The 17449-nt window shown below is 34.4% G+C and overlaps 1 protein-coding gene and 1 long non-coding RNA gene across 2 annotated transcripts; both read left to right on the top strand.

Moving 5' to 3' along the window:
- The first annotated feature begins 210 nt into the window (after positions 1 to 210).
- Positions 211 to 9991, top strand: LOC145663655 (uncharacterized). The gene is made up of 3 exons (XR_014127215.1): positions 211 to 305; positions 8492 to 8579; positions 9685 to 9991. It is a non-coding gene; the product is annotated as an uncharacterized LOC145663655 (long non-coding RNA).
- A 359-nt stretch (positions 9992 to 10350) lies between these two features.
- On the top strand, positions 10351 to 11607 carry LOC145665252 (putative glutamate receptor). The gene has a single exon (XM_081732545.1). It carries the CDS (start codon positions 10351 to 10353, stop codon positions 11605 to 11607), a length of 1257 nt encoding a protein of 418 aa, XP_081588671.1.
- The last annotated feature ends 5842 nt before the right edge of the window (positions 11608 to 17449 follow it).

The following is a 17449-nucleotide window of genomic DNA, read 5'->3' as shown; positions in this document are numbered from 1 at the left end:
AATTCGACTCTCAAGTCGGCACAATTCTATATAAATAATTCATTTCTACACAAATAATTCACTATTTCTACATTTGTAGCACATAAAACCTTGGTTGTTGGTGCATCAAATAATTAAACACCATTAATGGTGATGAAGACAAGAAAACAAGTCTGAATAGAGTCCCAGAATGCCAGATATGGAATTGTTACTAAGTTAGACAGTACAGAAAACGGACGAGGATCCATAGGTCAGAGTGCAGTCACAAAATTGAAGAAAGGAAACTAATTATATGAAGGGATCTTTTGGTTTGATTATAATTAAGGGTATGCTGTTATGTTGCTATTTGTTATTAACGTTGTAGTCAGTGAGTAAAAGAAGTAAAGAAGCCATTGGTATAAGAAAGGAGTATTATCGGGTACGGAACAAATTCAAATTACGGGTACTAATTATAAGTTAGCTGATATGTTTGGAATATACTTTCGGTGATACGATAACGATTAGCAGAGTAGCGATTGCAAAAGTGGCGACGAGAAAATTGAACTCACAATGGCACCGTCAATATTTGTCTATTATAATTTGAACTTCTTAATGTAGACGAAACAGATGTGGAAAACTATTGAAAAGATTCAAATAATATTGTTTAGCCAATGAAGTGATCCTTGCCAAGAAAGTAAATATCTTAATGTCAGTTACGGAAGGTTCAATATACGAAGTACTGAAATATGAGATCAAGTTTTATGTGGCATCAGGAGTGAAGTAACGCAAAAGATACTGTTAGCGACGCCAGACTCCACACTGAATAAAGTTGATATTGTAAATCAAGTGGAATTGGTAGAAGAAGAAGTAAGAATGACTTTTTTAAACAAGATAATCAATTTATTCAGTTACTATATCAAGGAAAGCGTCATAGAGAATACTAAAACACTGTACAAGTAGGTAACAGATCCCTGCCAGCTGTACTGCCTGTGGCCGAAAACTCCCAAAATTCCAATATCTTGCTAACGGGTCAAAATACCTCAGATGTAAAAAGTATAATCATTTTGCACAGTGTTGTGAAAATCAAGAAACGTTTCACAAGGTACATTCGTGAAGTGTCCCTCGGCATACATGTAAAAATGATTTAAAAGCAAAGTTCTCCATGGCTCAACGTGTATTGTATTAATTTCAGCGGCCCATATGGGTAATTTTCATATTTATGAGCCTTCATATACCCGGAATTCAATCATACACTACTACAACGCTCGGTCACAAAATTGCTTTTAGTTTCTTTAGATATAACTGAACATGAATGTGGGCATATGCAAAACAAATTGGATCAAGTACTGCTTCTCTGACACGTGTTATCCACATCGGCCGCCATTTGGATCCACCATATTGGATTCAACTTTCAACAATTTCTAACTGGAAAAGTGCTGTAGGTATAAACAAACTCTCTATAACATTGGTTTCATAATCTTACAACATTTTTGTGAGTGATTGTTATTACTTTCATGTTATACTATAACAAGGAAGTATTGAATTACGAACAAAATGCCTAATGTAAATCTAGATACGACCAGATTTTGGTGAAGATCTACCGTACCCTATTTACGTCTGAGTGTCTGTATGTATGTACGTTCAGAAAACATTTCGTCAACAATAAATCACGTAAGAGATCACATATACATACGGGGTCCTGAACAACTTTTCAAATGGTTGGATTTGTGAAGTGCCTCACATTTAACATGCAATATCTTGCAATTGGTACAAGCTATAGTAAAATTTACTACACCAATGAATTTTCGAGAAAATTTTGTATGAATTTGATGTATTACATGAGCCTATTCCCATTTGAAATACCGAAAGTTGAATCCAATATGGCGGATCCAAGATAGCGGCTGGTGTAGATAACACGTGTCAGAGAAGCAGTACTTGATCCCATTTGTTTTGCATTGCTAACCAAAAGTAGGTAACCGCGAACACAAAACGGCTAAGAAACCATGGGTTACAGAGCAGATGTTACAGAAAATGAGGGAAAGGAAGACGTGGAAACAGGTTGATACAGAAGAGGGCAGAAAGATGTACAGAGAGTTGAATAATGAGTTACGGAGGGAAACAGACAGAGCGAGGGAAGAGTTTTACAAAAGAAAATGTGAGGACATAGAAGAATTAGAAAGAGTTGGGAAATATGAGGAAATGTATACGGAGGTGAAATCTGTGGAATTTCGGAGGAAACAAGGGTGTATTACGATGGCAGTAGAAAATAAAAATGGGAAGGTAGTCAGCAACAGAAATGAGGTCATTGAAAGATGGAAGGAATACGTGGAAGACTTATATGAGAGTAGGGAGAGACCGTGTAGCCTAAATGTTGAAGTAGAAAATGAAGTAGGCGAGGATGATAAACGATTTAGTATTCTTCGGGATGAGTTTGAAAAGGCTATATCCGAGATTAGGAATGGAAAGGCAACTGGGATAGATAATATACCAATCGAATTCATTAAAAATATAGGAGACAAGGGAAAGAAAGAATTGTTCCGACTATGCAATGAAATACATGAGACAGGGAAGTGACCAAAAGACTTCCTGAAGATGATCATGATGCCGATGGCTAAGAAATCGAACCCAAAGAGATGTGAGGATTATAGAACTATTAGTCTCATATGTCATGCAGCTAAAATTTTGCTCCGAATACTGAACAGAAGGTTATATGGAAGAACAAATGAAGAAGTTGAGGAGGAGCAGTTTGGGTTCAGAAGAGGTAAGGAAACAAAAAAATGCTATTGGATTATTAAGGGCGATCGGTGAAGGATTTTTAGAAAAAGGGAAAGAGGTGTATGTTGTATTTATCGATCTAAAAAGGCTTTTGACCGCGTGAATTGGGAATTGTTTTTGGGAGTTGTAAAGAAGATAGGGTTGAAATGGAAAGATCGAAGACTCATAAGAAACTTATACATGAACCAACAAGTAAGTGTTAGGATAGGGGAAGAACTGACGGAAGAGAGTGCAATTGGAAGGGGAGTTCGACAAGGATGCTGCCTCTAGCCAACACTATTTAATGTCTATCTAGAAGAGATAGTGAAAAAGAGTTTACATGATGATGACGGCATTTCGGTAGGAAGTAGAATGATTAGATGCATAAGATTTACAGACGATATGGCGCTTGTTGCAGAATTTGAAAAGGAAATCAATAACACGTTAGAAAACCTGAGGATGGGCTTTGAAGAATATGGGATGAAAATAAATGTTAGAAAGACAAAAACCATGGTGATTCGAATGAAGAGGTATGTGTCAAATATAAAAGTGGGAGGGGAGAAAATAGAGCAAGTAAATAGTTTTCGATATCTGGTTAGTATGCTTAGTAATGACATGAAGTGCGAACGTGAAATAAAAGCAAGGATAGGAATGGTGAAAGAAGCCTTTAGGAGGAAGAAAAGTCTGTTTTGTAGGACCTTGAATAGAGAGTTGAGAAAAAGACTCATAAAATGCTTCGTGTGGAGTGTTGTACTGTATGAGGCGGAAACGTGGACATTACGTAAAAGTGATTAAAAACGACTGGGAGCATTCGAAATGTGGGTGTGGAGAAGGATGGAAAGAATTAGTTGGGTCGAGCGGAAAATGAATGAGTGGATGTTAGAAATGGTGGGGGAGAAAAGAACACTGTTAGATATTGTTGAGAAGAGGAAGAGAAACTGGTTGAGACATTGCCTAAGAAGAAATTGTATCATGAGAGACGTCATAGAGGGTATGGTGGCGGGAAAGAGAGGCAGAGGACGAAGGAGACTACAATTAATGGATGATATAAAAATAGAAAGATCATACGTGAAAACGAAGAGGTTAGCAGAGGACCATGGAGCATGGAAGGTTCTCAGCTGCTACAAGTGACCTGCCAATAAGAGCAGAATACCTATGATAATGATGTAAATCATCCCTCTCTGTCTCCATATTTGAATGTATATCTCTCTCAATGCCATCCACTATCAATGCACATGGTTTCAGATCAAACCTTAGACTATTGAAATCAAAGGTAAGCGCTCTAGCAATGTGATATTGTAACTATATAGGTTTATTGCTAAAAGCAGTCATATGTAGATTTTGTTCGGTGAGGGAGTTTTCGGCGGACATAAGAGTTTCAGTTTTTATATCTGTATATTACTATACATTTGATCAAACAATAATTTTTATCATACTCAAGAGGGGGAAATGCACCCTCCTGTCCAGCCCAAATAAAGTTCCTAGAATATTTGCTTGCAATTACTAGGAAACAAAATAAAATTAATAATTGAATAATATTTATTTCTGTCAGTAGTATGTAAAGCTCAGTGGCCGCATTACAGTCTTTGGAAAGCCCAAAACCTACTGCCACAATTGACAATATCCATGGATTTCACAAAGAGCATCTTCCCAGTTTGATATGATCTGTAGTCTTTGAAAGCATTTATGAAGGCGTTTATGAAGCTATGGATATATTTTGTGGCAATTTTGTTATTCAGGCTTTGAAAAGGTATTTCAGAACCAATGAATGAAAGAGGCGGTTTTAGAGCTTGTAAACGTGGTTTGTGTTTTTTCCGTATGAATGGAAAGTGTGTACTATGTCTCACAGACTGCTTTAAACAACAAGGGCATTAGGTGGAGGAGTTGGATTGAATATCAGAATCACATGGTCGATCGAGACGTGTGTTTCTGAATGCATAAGCAGATGGTGCAAGAGAGTGTTAGTAATTTGGACTGAACTTTGTGAAACATTTTCTAATCCATGAGCTGTACATAAGAATACTAAATTTCACTTGTTAGCGCAATTTACAGAAAGACGTGTTCTGAAGATTTATTTATCTGTAAGGAGATGTTATCAACCCAGCCATAGGAATTAATTTATTATATAAATATAGCCTGGAACAAAATCACATAGATTCAAATCCTAGTAAGAAAAGCATTCAGGATGATATCCTACCATCAAAGTATAATAAAGAGAGATGGTACAACACATTCTAATAGCATGAGCCAGTTCGTAAACAAAGAATAAACTGTATTAGTAATAAGTCCAACCTTAATTGAAGTGGACAAAGGCGGAGCCGGGCAATGAATTGGACAGTGAGATTAAATTAAGAGAAAAAAGAAAGTTTTGTGAGATCAACAAAAGAAGAATTTACAAGAAATAACAGAGATTAAAACGAACAAAAGCTGTTGGCAGTATCTAACTCTGTCAGTAGAAAGATATCATCAAGAAGAAGATTCTGAGAGAGAAGAAACTAAACGAGCATCTGATGCAAGAGGAACGAATAAGAAAGTATTATTTGGCAATCACGAATTGAGTGCCACCTGATATAAAGTAATAGAACATACCACAAGTTGAGTCCACCAGTCGGCTGATCAGTTAATTCCAATAGGTCCTGAGCCGGACAGAGGCCAAGAACATAAGTTTCTGAAAAAGAAGAAATAATAAAGCAAAGGGAAATATATCGTTGTGTGCATATGCTACTGAGTCTTACTTGGTCTCAGGGGCGCAGAGCACATTGAACGTTCTTGTCCAGGTGAGGTTTCCGTACCTGCAAACCTAGAACGTATCTTTTTTTTATGTTATTAGGGAAAGCATTTTGGGTGAATGAAAGGTACACAGTTTTCAAGGAGGAAATGTGCGAGTATAAAGGAAACATTCATTCACAGCAAAGGCAGTGTGTGAGGCTTTAAAGCGAGTGCCTTTGTTTTCTAAAACGAATCTAATTTGAAATTTAATTTCCGATATAATTTTGGGTTAGTGTTGGATTGGAAACAACACAGCCTAAAAGGAAACATTCAGATATGAGAGCAGAACGGTGAGTATATGTAATAGAAACTGCAACTGACTCGGATTTGCCAATAAATGAGTACTACTTACGGATTTAGTTCCATCCATTCCAGTTCGTTGTAGTCGGTATTAACACTCACACTAACACTTCACTAATACACAGTTCTTGAAGATTGTTCAGTGACACTTGTCTTAGTCCGAAAAATGAGGTGGGAAGGTCTCTAGTCCATTAAACATCTAAATTGCTTGGAGATCAGCTCTGGGCGACGACCAATTAGGAATCGGGACTCCAGCATCGTAGACTGCAAGGCAACCATCTCTTCCTTCTTTTCTGTACGGGCGATGTTTTCAGCAAATTTCCCTCTTTTGGGAGGACCACGAGGGTGTCTCCTAACGTTTTGAAGTACCCTAAAAGTCTATGACAGTCCTTTTCCCATTTTGGGTATTTTCTTCTTCATAGTCGTATATGCTTTAGTAACAAAGTAAAACAAATCGGAGTATCTCGCACACAGAGATGTTGCGCGGTTGAAATATCGAGGTAAAAAGCTTAGTGTTACAAGTTGTTGCTTCTATTTGTAACTTCGCTTGGCGTTGTTCGAAGGATCTGGCGTCCCTATCTCAGCAAATCAATTGCTTGTGATGAGAACGTTCTCTTCAATGTGTTTCCATCTTATGTCTGCAGTTTCATTGTATGTTTTTTCTATCTTCTGCTCTATCTGCATGTTTGCTTCCGGCTAATGTTGAACTATTGAAAGCTAATTACATGAGACACGAAAAGAAATCGTTTCTATGCAATGGAAAATTAAATTTAGAATAATCGCGTTTCTTGATTATTTCCTTTTTACTCTTTCTGATTTATTTTGTTTTCCTTTTAGAAATTACAAATTAGATCTGTTTTATGCCCCCTCCGCGAAGTTGCAATTTTCTCAAATACAAAATTGAAAGCTTAAAAATATTCAAAAGTGAGGAAAATGAAATAAACGTGTTCCTTAAACATAAGAAAAGTGAATGAAACTTGAATGGGAAAAAATTGAAACATATACATATGAGAAATCAAACTCAAAATAAGGGCGCATTTAAATGGAAAGCCCTGTATATCATTCCGGTCGTAAATACGTAAATTGAGTGCAAGACTAACTATGACCTAAACATATAACAAATAAAATCAAAAGCATAAATGCAAATATTGAATATAAAATCAAAGTGCAAACCAATGAAAATTATTAAATTACATAAAATTATAATGTATGAAGCTGGAAATGATTACTTAAAATTGCATAATGTGTGCATTCAATAATCAAAAGGAAATTGAAAATTAAACATTAAATGAATATAAAACATACGTGAAAGGTACGACAAAAAATGGTACCCATGTACCTGAAATGAAAATTATGAGTACATGCTTAAATTTGCAGCAAGTACTACGTAGTTATGGTGAAAGAATATTACCAACTAAAATAAAATGCAAAATGAGTTTGAAATCAAGCTAAAACAACATGTAAATAAATTGATATCATATTCGCTTCTAGAGTCCTGTGTTTCATGAACACACTCAAAACACGAATCCTAAACAAATGGAGTAAAATTAATTCATTCCTAATTGCAAAATGTCAATGTCATTTTGTATATTACAGTAGCACTGAAATGCGTGTCTCTATTAGGTAGGTTCAATGTCTGTTTGTGGAACGAACACCTATCTCAATAGCAATCATTTAAAGACAAGAATCACAAAATCATATTACAGTTTCTTAGAATGAGAGGAGGGGAGTACAAACATGTTAACGGAAGAGGAAAAAAATAGCAGAGGCTAACATGTGTGTTCACTCCAACGCAAGGTCAACATATGACAAGATAATAATAAGTGAGCGCATGCGCTGTGAGCTAAGCTCGTCGCAGAGAAGCACGGAGTCGTGCGAGGAGAATGCAACAAGAACAAGCAGGAATCAGAATTATGCGTTTAAAATATTACGTTGGTATTCATATGATCTATTACCCGTATGTATAAAGGAATATGTAGAGTTAATTGGAGTTCAGGTTTTGACATGAAGAGAAGTAAAGACGGAAAGAAAAGAATGACGAATATCCATTAATTCTCCTGGTATAGTCTATATACAAAAGTGTCAATGGAATTCACATGGTCTCTTTGTTGCACTTTTCAAGCAAGGGGGGTTCATACATACTCAATTCGCATGTCTAACGCGATTTGCCTTGTACTACCCTTTTGGTTCTCTTTTCTTCGTCTCGAAAGTCCTACGTAATAACGTCGAGTTATTTTGTGTCTTTCAAGGGGTGAATGTCTCCTTTTCTTCTCCAACGGGGAAGGAAATGGAAGTGGGAAAAGGAAATGAAAGGGGTTTGGGAAAGAGTACTGGAAACGGAAATTGAGAATCCACCCCTTCCCCCACCCTGATCGAGTGGTCTGATCAACCACACCTTCCCGGGTTTCGGCACCACGTTGTGTGCATGAGAACATACCAAAAGTTGAGTCCACCAGTCGGCTGATCAGTTAATTCCAGTAGGTCCTGAGCCGGACAGAGGCCAAGAACATAAGTTTCTGAAAAAGAAGAAATAATAAAGCAAAGGGAAATATATTGTAAGTATTTGAGTTGTTAAGTTAAAAGTCTGATGTGAATATTGCACATGTCTATTAAAAGAAGAAAATGAAAGTTGATATTAGAATAAGCCTTGTTAGTTGATAGTAGAAGAACTTGTTAGTTGATATTAGAATAAATTTTAATATATTTGCAGATTGTGAGATACGGAGTTGTTACAAAGTTAGATAATACAGGAAACTGACGAGAAGCTGTAAGTTTGAGGTGCAGACATAAAATTAAAGGTAGGAAGCTAATTACGTGAAGGATACTACTGCTTTGATTAAAACTAAGGATAAAAGTACCACCATAGTAGATGTGTTAACCCGTTATGTTGATATGTTCTGTTGGCATTATACCCTCTCAGTAAAAGTTAAAGTTATTGGTATAGGAAAGGAGTATTCTAGGGTACGGAACATATCCAGATTATAGGTATCAATTAGAAGTTAGCTAGAATTAGAATATACTTATAGTGATATGGTAACGATTGCCGTGTAAAAAAAGAAACACTAGCATAGTAGAGATTATATGAACGACTTTAGATTTCCAGGTGGGACACATTTAACTTTGTTATACGAGGTCGAAGACCATACTATCCACTTGAGCTCCATATTGAATTGTTGACGAACTATCTCCTCTTTCGTAGTTAAAGTAGCTCGTATATCGTATCATTGTGTTTAGTCATCATAGAAAATTATGTAATTCAAACACTAGTCCAGAGAGTGTTTATCAGTTGCCTACACGTTAAACATGATACGGTGTTATTAATTTCTCTGTTATATTATGCATCACTCATTTCCAACTTAATGGTTTCTGACGCCACAATTCGCTTTTTCCTTTGTTTGCTAACCACACGAGGGAGAATAGAATATAGAAAATCTGATGTCACAAAAAGAATCATTGGCAAGTAAAAAAGAATTACGATAGCATTGTCGATTGGTTTGCAGTTACTGTTCGTTGATCCATGACTAGAAATATACCACCAACACTTGTTGTTATATTCTTCTCCCCTCCCCTCCTTTGTCCTAGTGTTTCTCTATACTATTTATCCCATTGTAAAAGTGTGCTCAAACTTCATGAAAACGTCAGACGAAAATGTTTATTTTCCATATTATGCTGGACACATAATTACTCTCTATAATCATATAGCAAGTACCTCTATAGCTCTATAATCATCTATAAGTCGCTCGTCTATGATTTTATGCAATTGGAAACGTTAGCTAACATATTTTTTGGTCTTCAAAATATTTTAATGATATTTTGTTAATTTTTAACGTTAATTTCTTTGTAATTTGTATGTAGTGCTATTTTTTTCGTAACGCAACAAATATTTTTTTTTATTTCTTCTAGGTTGTAAGAGTCTAATTGACCAATATGGATTTTACGAAAACGATCCTTCTCACGATAATTTTGTGTATTTTATGCGCAAATGGAAAATTATACATAGCTACACAGACATGTGGTGATTTTGATACTCAATTATCACATTTTCTTGATAGAGTTTACATAAAAGTTTTGTCCAATTCAAAGGTAGTAAGTATAATTTTCTCAAAACTTCCCACAGATCATGAATCACTAATTAAGGCACTTGCCGATAATCAACACACTTCAACTTTGATAGTAAATACTGAAACCTACTCTCCAACCAATATTTTAAAACGAAAGGTACTAACTGAAAATGATATTATCGTAAATTTTCTTTTCGAAAGTCAATCTATTGAAGAGATAATCGTTGAGAAATATCAAAGCAAATTTTATTGGAATAAGAGATCAAATTTTCTCGTATTTGTGTGTAGAGATTTTACCTCGACGCAAGACGGGAATAATATTGCTCAAAAGTTGTGGAAAGTTAATATTCTAAAGTTTCTTGTCATACATGTAAGAACATTAACTAACATAACTTGTATAGATAACGTCCATTTCAGCAACTATGTATCAGCTCTATCGTATGATCCTTTCCTAAACAAAACTTACACTCAATATAGTCAATTAGAAAAACTGGCTGAAGAAACACAAATGCTTGCTGACGTATACTCAACGAGGAAGTTGCAAAATCTTAAAGGACACACTTTGCGAGCTACATCTGTCTCTATGAAATTTCCACCATACTTTTCTTTTTATTTGGATGAAAATGGGAGAGAAGAAACTGAAGGATATTTGGTGGGTGCTTTTGAACTCTTGAGTCAATATATGAACACCACAATTGAAAAAGTTATCGTACATGATTGGTGGAAATTTGGTCACAGATTCCCTAATGGTAGTTGGTCTGGTATGATGGGTGACTTTCTGAGGCAAGATATTGATATGGCATACACTACTTTAGGGTTTCTTGTTCAGAGATTTGATATTGTTGATTATTCAGAATACTTGGAATTACAACCACAAGCTATTATGATCCCAAAAGGAGAACAGATACACCCATGGATTATGTTGCTTCATATTAACAAACCATACTTTTTATATTCAATGCTAGCTACGTACGTTGTAATTGTGCTTATGTTTAAATGTTTTTCATTTATAATTAACGACAAAAAGAGCGAGAAAGATCTGTGGAAGATTGCTCTTGACATACTTGCTGTTACCCTTCAAATATCAGTCACTCTACCAAACAACACATCGTTAAGAATACTATTTTTCGTTTGGGTGTATTTCAGTCTCATTATAGCTTCTTTATATCAGGGAGAAATAGTAAGTATTCTTACAGTTTCAAGGCACTATTCTGACATGAACACTTTAAAAGAACTTTCGGAGTCCAAAATGGTAATTAAAGGCATACGTTTCTACTTAAATCTTCTAAATGATGAGTCTAATCCAGTGTTGCGGTCTTTATTCCATAGGTTTCAGGAAAATGGTAATTACGAAGAGTTAGTTCAGAATTTAGTAAATGGTGAACAGTTTGGAATTATTGGTCCAAAACTGTTAATAGAATATCATGGTTACACTGCAGATTCGTGCTCTAGCTGCACTTCTCATTTCCACGTAATGAAAGAAACTTTAGGTGTACAACTAAGTGGAATTGGCGTTCCAAAAGATTCCGTGTACGTTCAACGCTTTAACATTCTGATTGGAAGAATGAGAAATGCAGGTTTAATGTTAAAATGGTATTCAGATATGATCTCCCAGACCAAAGTGAAAAATGTATGCAATGTTCCATGTAATAGAAACACGGTTTTAGCTCTAAATCATTTGCAAGCTGCATTTTACATATTACTACTAGGCTATATTCTAGCCGCAATCACATTTTTTGTTGAAATTATACCAAAGGCAGGGTAACGTAGTTACACAAAATTAATTCGTCTTTGTAATCTCGAAAATATTCTCTTTTTGAAAAATACATGAGAGTAATTTTATTATTGCGAGTTAATTAAGCGTAAAGCACACGTAATTGAAGCATGGTCAGAATTAAAATACATTTTACACTGCTTACAGAAATCATTGAAAATACAATTCTACAGAAAGTGTGGTTGCTTGAAACCATTTATCTATTTGTTTCACGCATAATGTTCTTGAAGGAAAAAACTAAATATATATATATAATATTAATACTGGTGGTAAGAAATGCCACAGACCTATTATAGTGTAAGATTTACAACAGTAGTATGCTACATAGTGTTATTCTTGCACACACTTCCATTCAAATGTATGAATTGTATTTTACACAATTCCAACAATACTAAAGTACTTATTCCACTGAGGATATTCTTTCAAAAGATGTATATATGTATTGATGTTTGTATATTGTTGTTTTTATAAATTATAACTTCTAAGAAAGCATGAGTAAGCTTAATGAAAGTTATGCAACAAATTTTCTATATGACTATGGAGAAACGATAAAGAATTCACAACCTAACACGGCTTTAACATTGATAATTGAGTATGGATAAAGTGTTTATGTGCTGCCATAAGAACCTCTAGAGATGCGTCATGCTATTGAATCAAACAGGTATTCGAAGTGTTTCTGTCACTCTGGTTGTATGAGAATTATCAAGAACTTAAAATGGCTTATGCAGAAGCATGATGAACTATCAATATCTCACATTTTTATGGAAGATTTGAGGCTATGCAAACCAGGAAAACAGTGGCAGTACACATCCCTCCTCAAATAAGGCTTGCATATTCCAGAATAGATATATTCGGACATTGTCATGCTGTAATGTTATCGAAAATTGCGTGAACCCTAGGGTGTATGACTTCGACTTCTAGAACTTCGTGGTGTAAATGTCACTGTTCAGGTTTCCTTAAGACCGTTTCAGTAAAGATCACTCCATGTACGCAATGACGTCCCCGTACACTGTTATAACTTTCAAGAATATACGCTGGTAGATTGTACTTAACATGAAATAATCTATCCACCATTATACCAGAGATGAAGCTAAACTTGCCCGAAAATATGAACTATGGCTCTCAGCAAGCCAGTCACAATATTTATGTGCCCATTGTTGTCTGAGACGTATGTAGTTCTCAGTCAATACAGGCTGACTCAAATGTATGGTATGGTTAGTCCAGTGTTAAACAGATCGATTCGAACATTTCTATATCCGTTATCATGCTGCAGCGTCCAACTAATGCCGTGGACAACAATGAGCGGTACTCCTCTGTCACATGCACAAAGTGTGTAATTCCGTAGTATGGTACATTACATGGTCTACTGCCCGATCGTTGCTCCCCAATATTATCTTCTGTTCATTGCGTTTGTACAAGCATGCCCTGCACGAGCACCAATTTCGCATTATAAGAAATCAATTTCATGTAGGCCTACCATTTACGCCCTGTCCCACGTACGTATTTTTATTTGAATTGCGACCTTTCAATTTAGCGTTACGTGAACCATCTTTTCGTGGCAATACTTAAGCATATAATCATGACACTACTGAAATTGTAAATGTTTGTATGTCGTGTCTGTCGTACGAATCCTGAGTTAACATAAACAATTATTTTGATAAGGATATTTAGAGGATAAAGCAAAGGTATCAATAATTTTCGCAATGGAATTACAATGACAGAAAGAACTTAGATCCTTTCTTTCACAATTGACACTGCAATGTCTATAATAGCGAGGCTAAAATATTGCTTTTTCATAAAAACGACGAATTACTAAGGAGTCAAATATAACGCATTTCTTCTTTTAATATGTTAGTATTGGCATGAAAGAAAGAATAAATACTACCGTTTAGTGAGAAAAGTAAAGCGACTAGATATATATATATTGGAGCCAGAAGGTATATTGTTCGTTAACTAAAAATAACTGTTCTGCTGAAAGGGATTGTTTATAGCTTTATTTTTATGTGTATTGTATATGTAAAGATTGCTCTGTTAAAAACATCACATCGTGTCTTCTAATTGGGTGATGTAGAACCAGAATGAACCAAACGCCATGAAGTAGAAAACAAACAAACGTAAGGGTAAAGTTTCCACTCTTATGAGCTTTACTGTAAGCTTCACTGTTTTAACACAACAGTACATCACTTTACGAGTGTTACAGCGCGTTCATTCTACCAGCGCAGTGTAAAAACTCAAGAATCGGAAAATACCAATATCTCAAAATCAGCTGAAAGTGGAGTTAATTCACTTTGGTTCTACACTATCCAAGTGACTCGGACACTTTTATCAGTGACGTTAATACTCCTAACAGTTTGGACATAGCTTGCAATATCTGATTATACGAACTCGATTTTTACGAATGTTTGTATGTTTTCCCAAAAATAAAAAATTCACAGAGTATTCAAAATTTCGTGTATGTAAGTATTAGAATTCCAGAATATTCTTTCTGTTTAATTCAAAAGTGTATTTGATTGTAAATGTAGGAAACATGTACTAAAATCACAACAACATAAATATATAAATAATGTATTCAAGGCAACAAATTATTAGTAATATCCGTTGAATAACACAATTGGAAACAAACAAATGTAAAATATGAACTGTAGGCCTAACATTAAATTTAAATTATGTTAACAGGATAGAACAATATATATACCCTGAAAGTAGCAGCTCAAGGAGAAAGCTTGTGTAAATAACAGGCAGTTACATATATATTCAGATTTTCTTTATTCTGATAACGTATTCGAAAAATACTACCATTTTGTTTAGAAGTAAACATTTAAATATTTTACAATATATTTTGTTCCATTTTTTGTTATCTGATTTCCGGGTTCTACTGTAGAAATACTATTTTATTTTTAGATTCTGATTTATGAGATAAGTTAATGATGAAGTTGGCTTCTAAGAAGCAAGCGTATCCTCTATATCAGGGTTTCCCAACCTTTTTCAACTTCCAGCACACTAGGGAGTGTATCTTGAATTCTCGCAGCACTCTTATTATTATTATTATTATTATTATTATTATTATTATTATTATTATTATTATTATTATTATTATTATTATTATTATTATTATTATTATTATTATTATTATTTGCTAATATAAAATACTAGGATAATTTTTTCTGTGATTACTGATCATCTTCTCACAGAGATGAAAGCTCGATCACTGTTTTTTCCTATGCTAATTCATTATGCTTATTTTTTATTCTAATTTTAAAATAAAAACAATTGCAATAAAATATAGAACTAATTTTTTTTAAAATACGCTTTTTTTTTCGAAAACTGTATCCAACCTTTCACTAAGAACGACGATCACTAAATAACGAACGAACAAACAAATCTCTTGTATTTTTAACTTTGCTGTTTTAACCAAAACCGATGCATATTATTGCAATCACACAGCTTGCGATGCGTCGAAGTCAAAACACAGCTGTTGAACAAAGAGTTGTTCTGTCATCCAGTGTGAATGAGTGTTCTACGAACGTTCACTTGACGCGTACCGTACAAGTGCTTCCATTTCTCGGTGTTAGTATGATTCTCAATTGAAGCATAACATAGCAGCTAACCGTGGAAATGTATACGAGCCGAAATACTGTATGCTACACAGTAATAGATGTAGAATAATATATTACAATTACAGTAATTTTTTCCATGGTAGAAATTCATAGTAATGTGAAATACAAAAATATAAATTTTTGAAAAATGGAGCTTGAGATTCGTATTTGGTATTAAAAGGAAAGGATATTTATGTATTCATGAAACTATCGCTTGATATTAAACAATATCATTAGCGCTCAACGAAAAAGAAAGTCCAAAGATGAAGTACACTCATGTCCAAAGTGATTGTCGCATATCTATAACTATCTTCCTGTAAGAATATAACTTGATAATGATTTTGCTGGATACTTTTAATACTGATACTATGTGTATAATCGGGAAATGTATATTTGTGGTAAATTTCATTGGAAAAGAATTATAAATACGAAAATTAGAATGAGTAAGACAAAATGTTGCTAAATGGACAAAAAGTTTTATTTTTGTTTTATTGTACTTATTTACTGCTCTTTTAACACAAAATTTGCCACATTCATGTCATTGCCGATTATACATACTAACATTGTAAGAAATACCGGACGAATTTGTTATCAAATTATATTCCTACAACATATTTATAGACATGCGACAATCATTTTGGACATGAGTGTACATAACAATCAATAAATTTCATTGAACTGAACCGTATAATATGAGTGAGTGTAAAAACTTATGTGTTATCTTCGAGAAAATAAATAAAAACAAGTTTATTTTTTTTAACGTAAATATGTGTGATACTCGTGTCGTCTATTAATAAGAAACTGATAGTGAAGTATACTCTAATCAAACCCCCACTATGACACTAACAAGACGACAGAACAGTATGGTTAATGGGATACAGCTCAAAATCCACAATCAACTATTAAACTTTAATTTGTGTTTAACTATGATATTGTCCGAAGATAATACACATATCAATCGATATATCATATCGAGACATTAAAAATTACATGTTGAAGGTGAATTTTCACGTAATCTTCGAGACAATTCAGAAGAATGTTCTTTATTGTGTTAAAAAAGAAAATGGTATTTCCAATATTCTGTTGGAATAGTTTCTTTATGTTATTAACTTACGTACTGTATCAGAAAAATATGAGCCGTTTAAGAGAATGCTGTGTCTATTGTTGTATGATTTCTCATAAAAAGACGCACGTATTACTTGTAATACACATTCTTTAATAAAGAGAATGTTATGTCTGTATATCCAAGTATAGAAAACTTGATGTAAAAACTTTGTAGCACGTAATCATTTCTATAATAAGAAATTAAATGTATATGAATTCTAGAACTAGGATCATTTGGTCCTTACAAGTACCTAAATTACTATCTGGGTAGTGGTTACAGTATTACCGGTAAAAACACTTTTTTAAAATTTAAGACCTCGTTTCAAACTTGTGGACCGACGGGAAATCGTTCAGTTTTACGTCCCACGATTATGCCGGCTAGGCAAACGAGACGGTAATGATGGGAATTAATGAAATGGTTATAAGAGTTAAAGAAAGTAGGTTGAAACGAGAGAACCCCTAGAAAACCCATGCACACGGTGTTTGTCCACCACAAAGCTCATTTGGCGTGAGCTGGGATCGAACCAAGCACTCCATTCACTAGAGGTTAACGATCTGCTACTGAGCCACGGACTGACAGACTAATACCTGAAAAATGAGATTTGGAAATTCTCGTTTATGATGTAACAATTTCAACAGTAAGAAACCTTTTTCCTAAATATGAGTAAAAAATAAATAACTCAAAAAGATTTTGTCCTAATTGTCATATCACTAGAATTAAGGGTAGATAATTATATATTGATAAATTTCATTAGCCAATCAACGTTAAATCTACCAGATTCAGAGGAGAATCATAACAGACGTAAATTGTCAGAATTGTATATCATGTGACAGAATCTTCTATACTTTTTCCTCCTTAGTCAGTAAGAAGGTGGAATTCAGCTCTAAAACAAGTTGAGTTAAAGATGGAGAACATAAAGAAATATTGTTAAATATTATGAGTTTCCTTTCTCATTCTGAAACTACGGTACAATACCAAACTATGAACCAGAAGTAGTACGTTTAGTAGTGTACACAAGAGAGTTAGAGGTTTCAACCCTTCTTTTGAGTAGAATACTATGCAAAATAAATAATTAGTATATTAACATGCATTTACAGAAATGTACTTAAGGATGTGAGATCGAGTACTTAAA

This window comes from Thermobia domestica, chromosome 11 (assembly GCF_964235325.1).
Source record: "Thermobia domestica chromosome 11, izTheDome1.hap1.1, whole genome shotgun sequence".
In the NCBI taxonomy this organism is placed as follows: Eukaryota; Metazoa; Arthropoda; class Insecta; order Zygentoma; family Lepismatidae; genus Thermobia; species Thermobia domestica.
The sequence above is the reverse complement of the archived record's forward strand: the minus strand, read 5'-3'. Positions and strand labels throughout refer to the sequence as shown.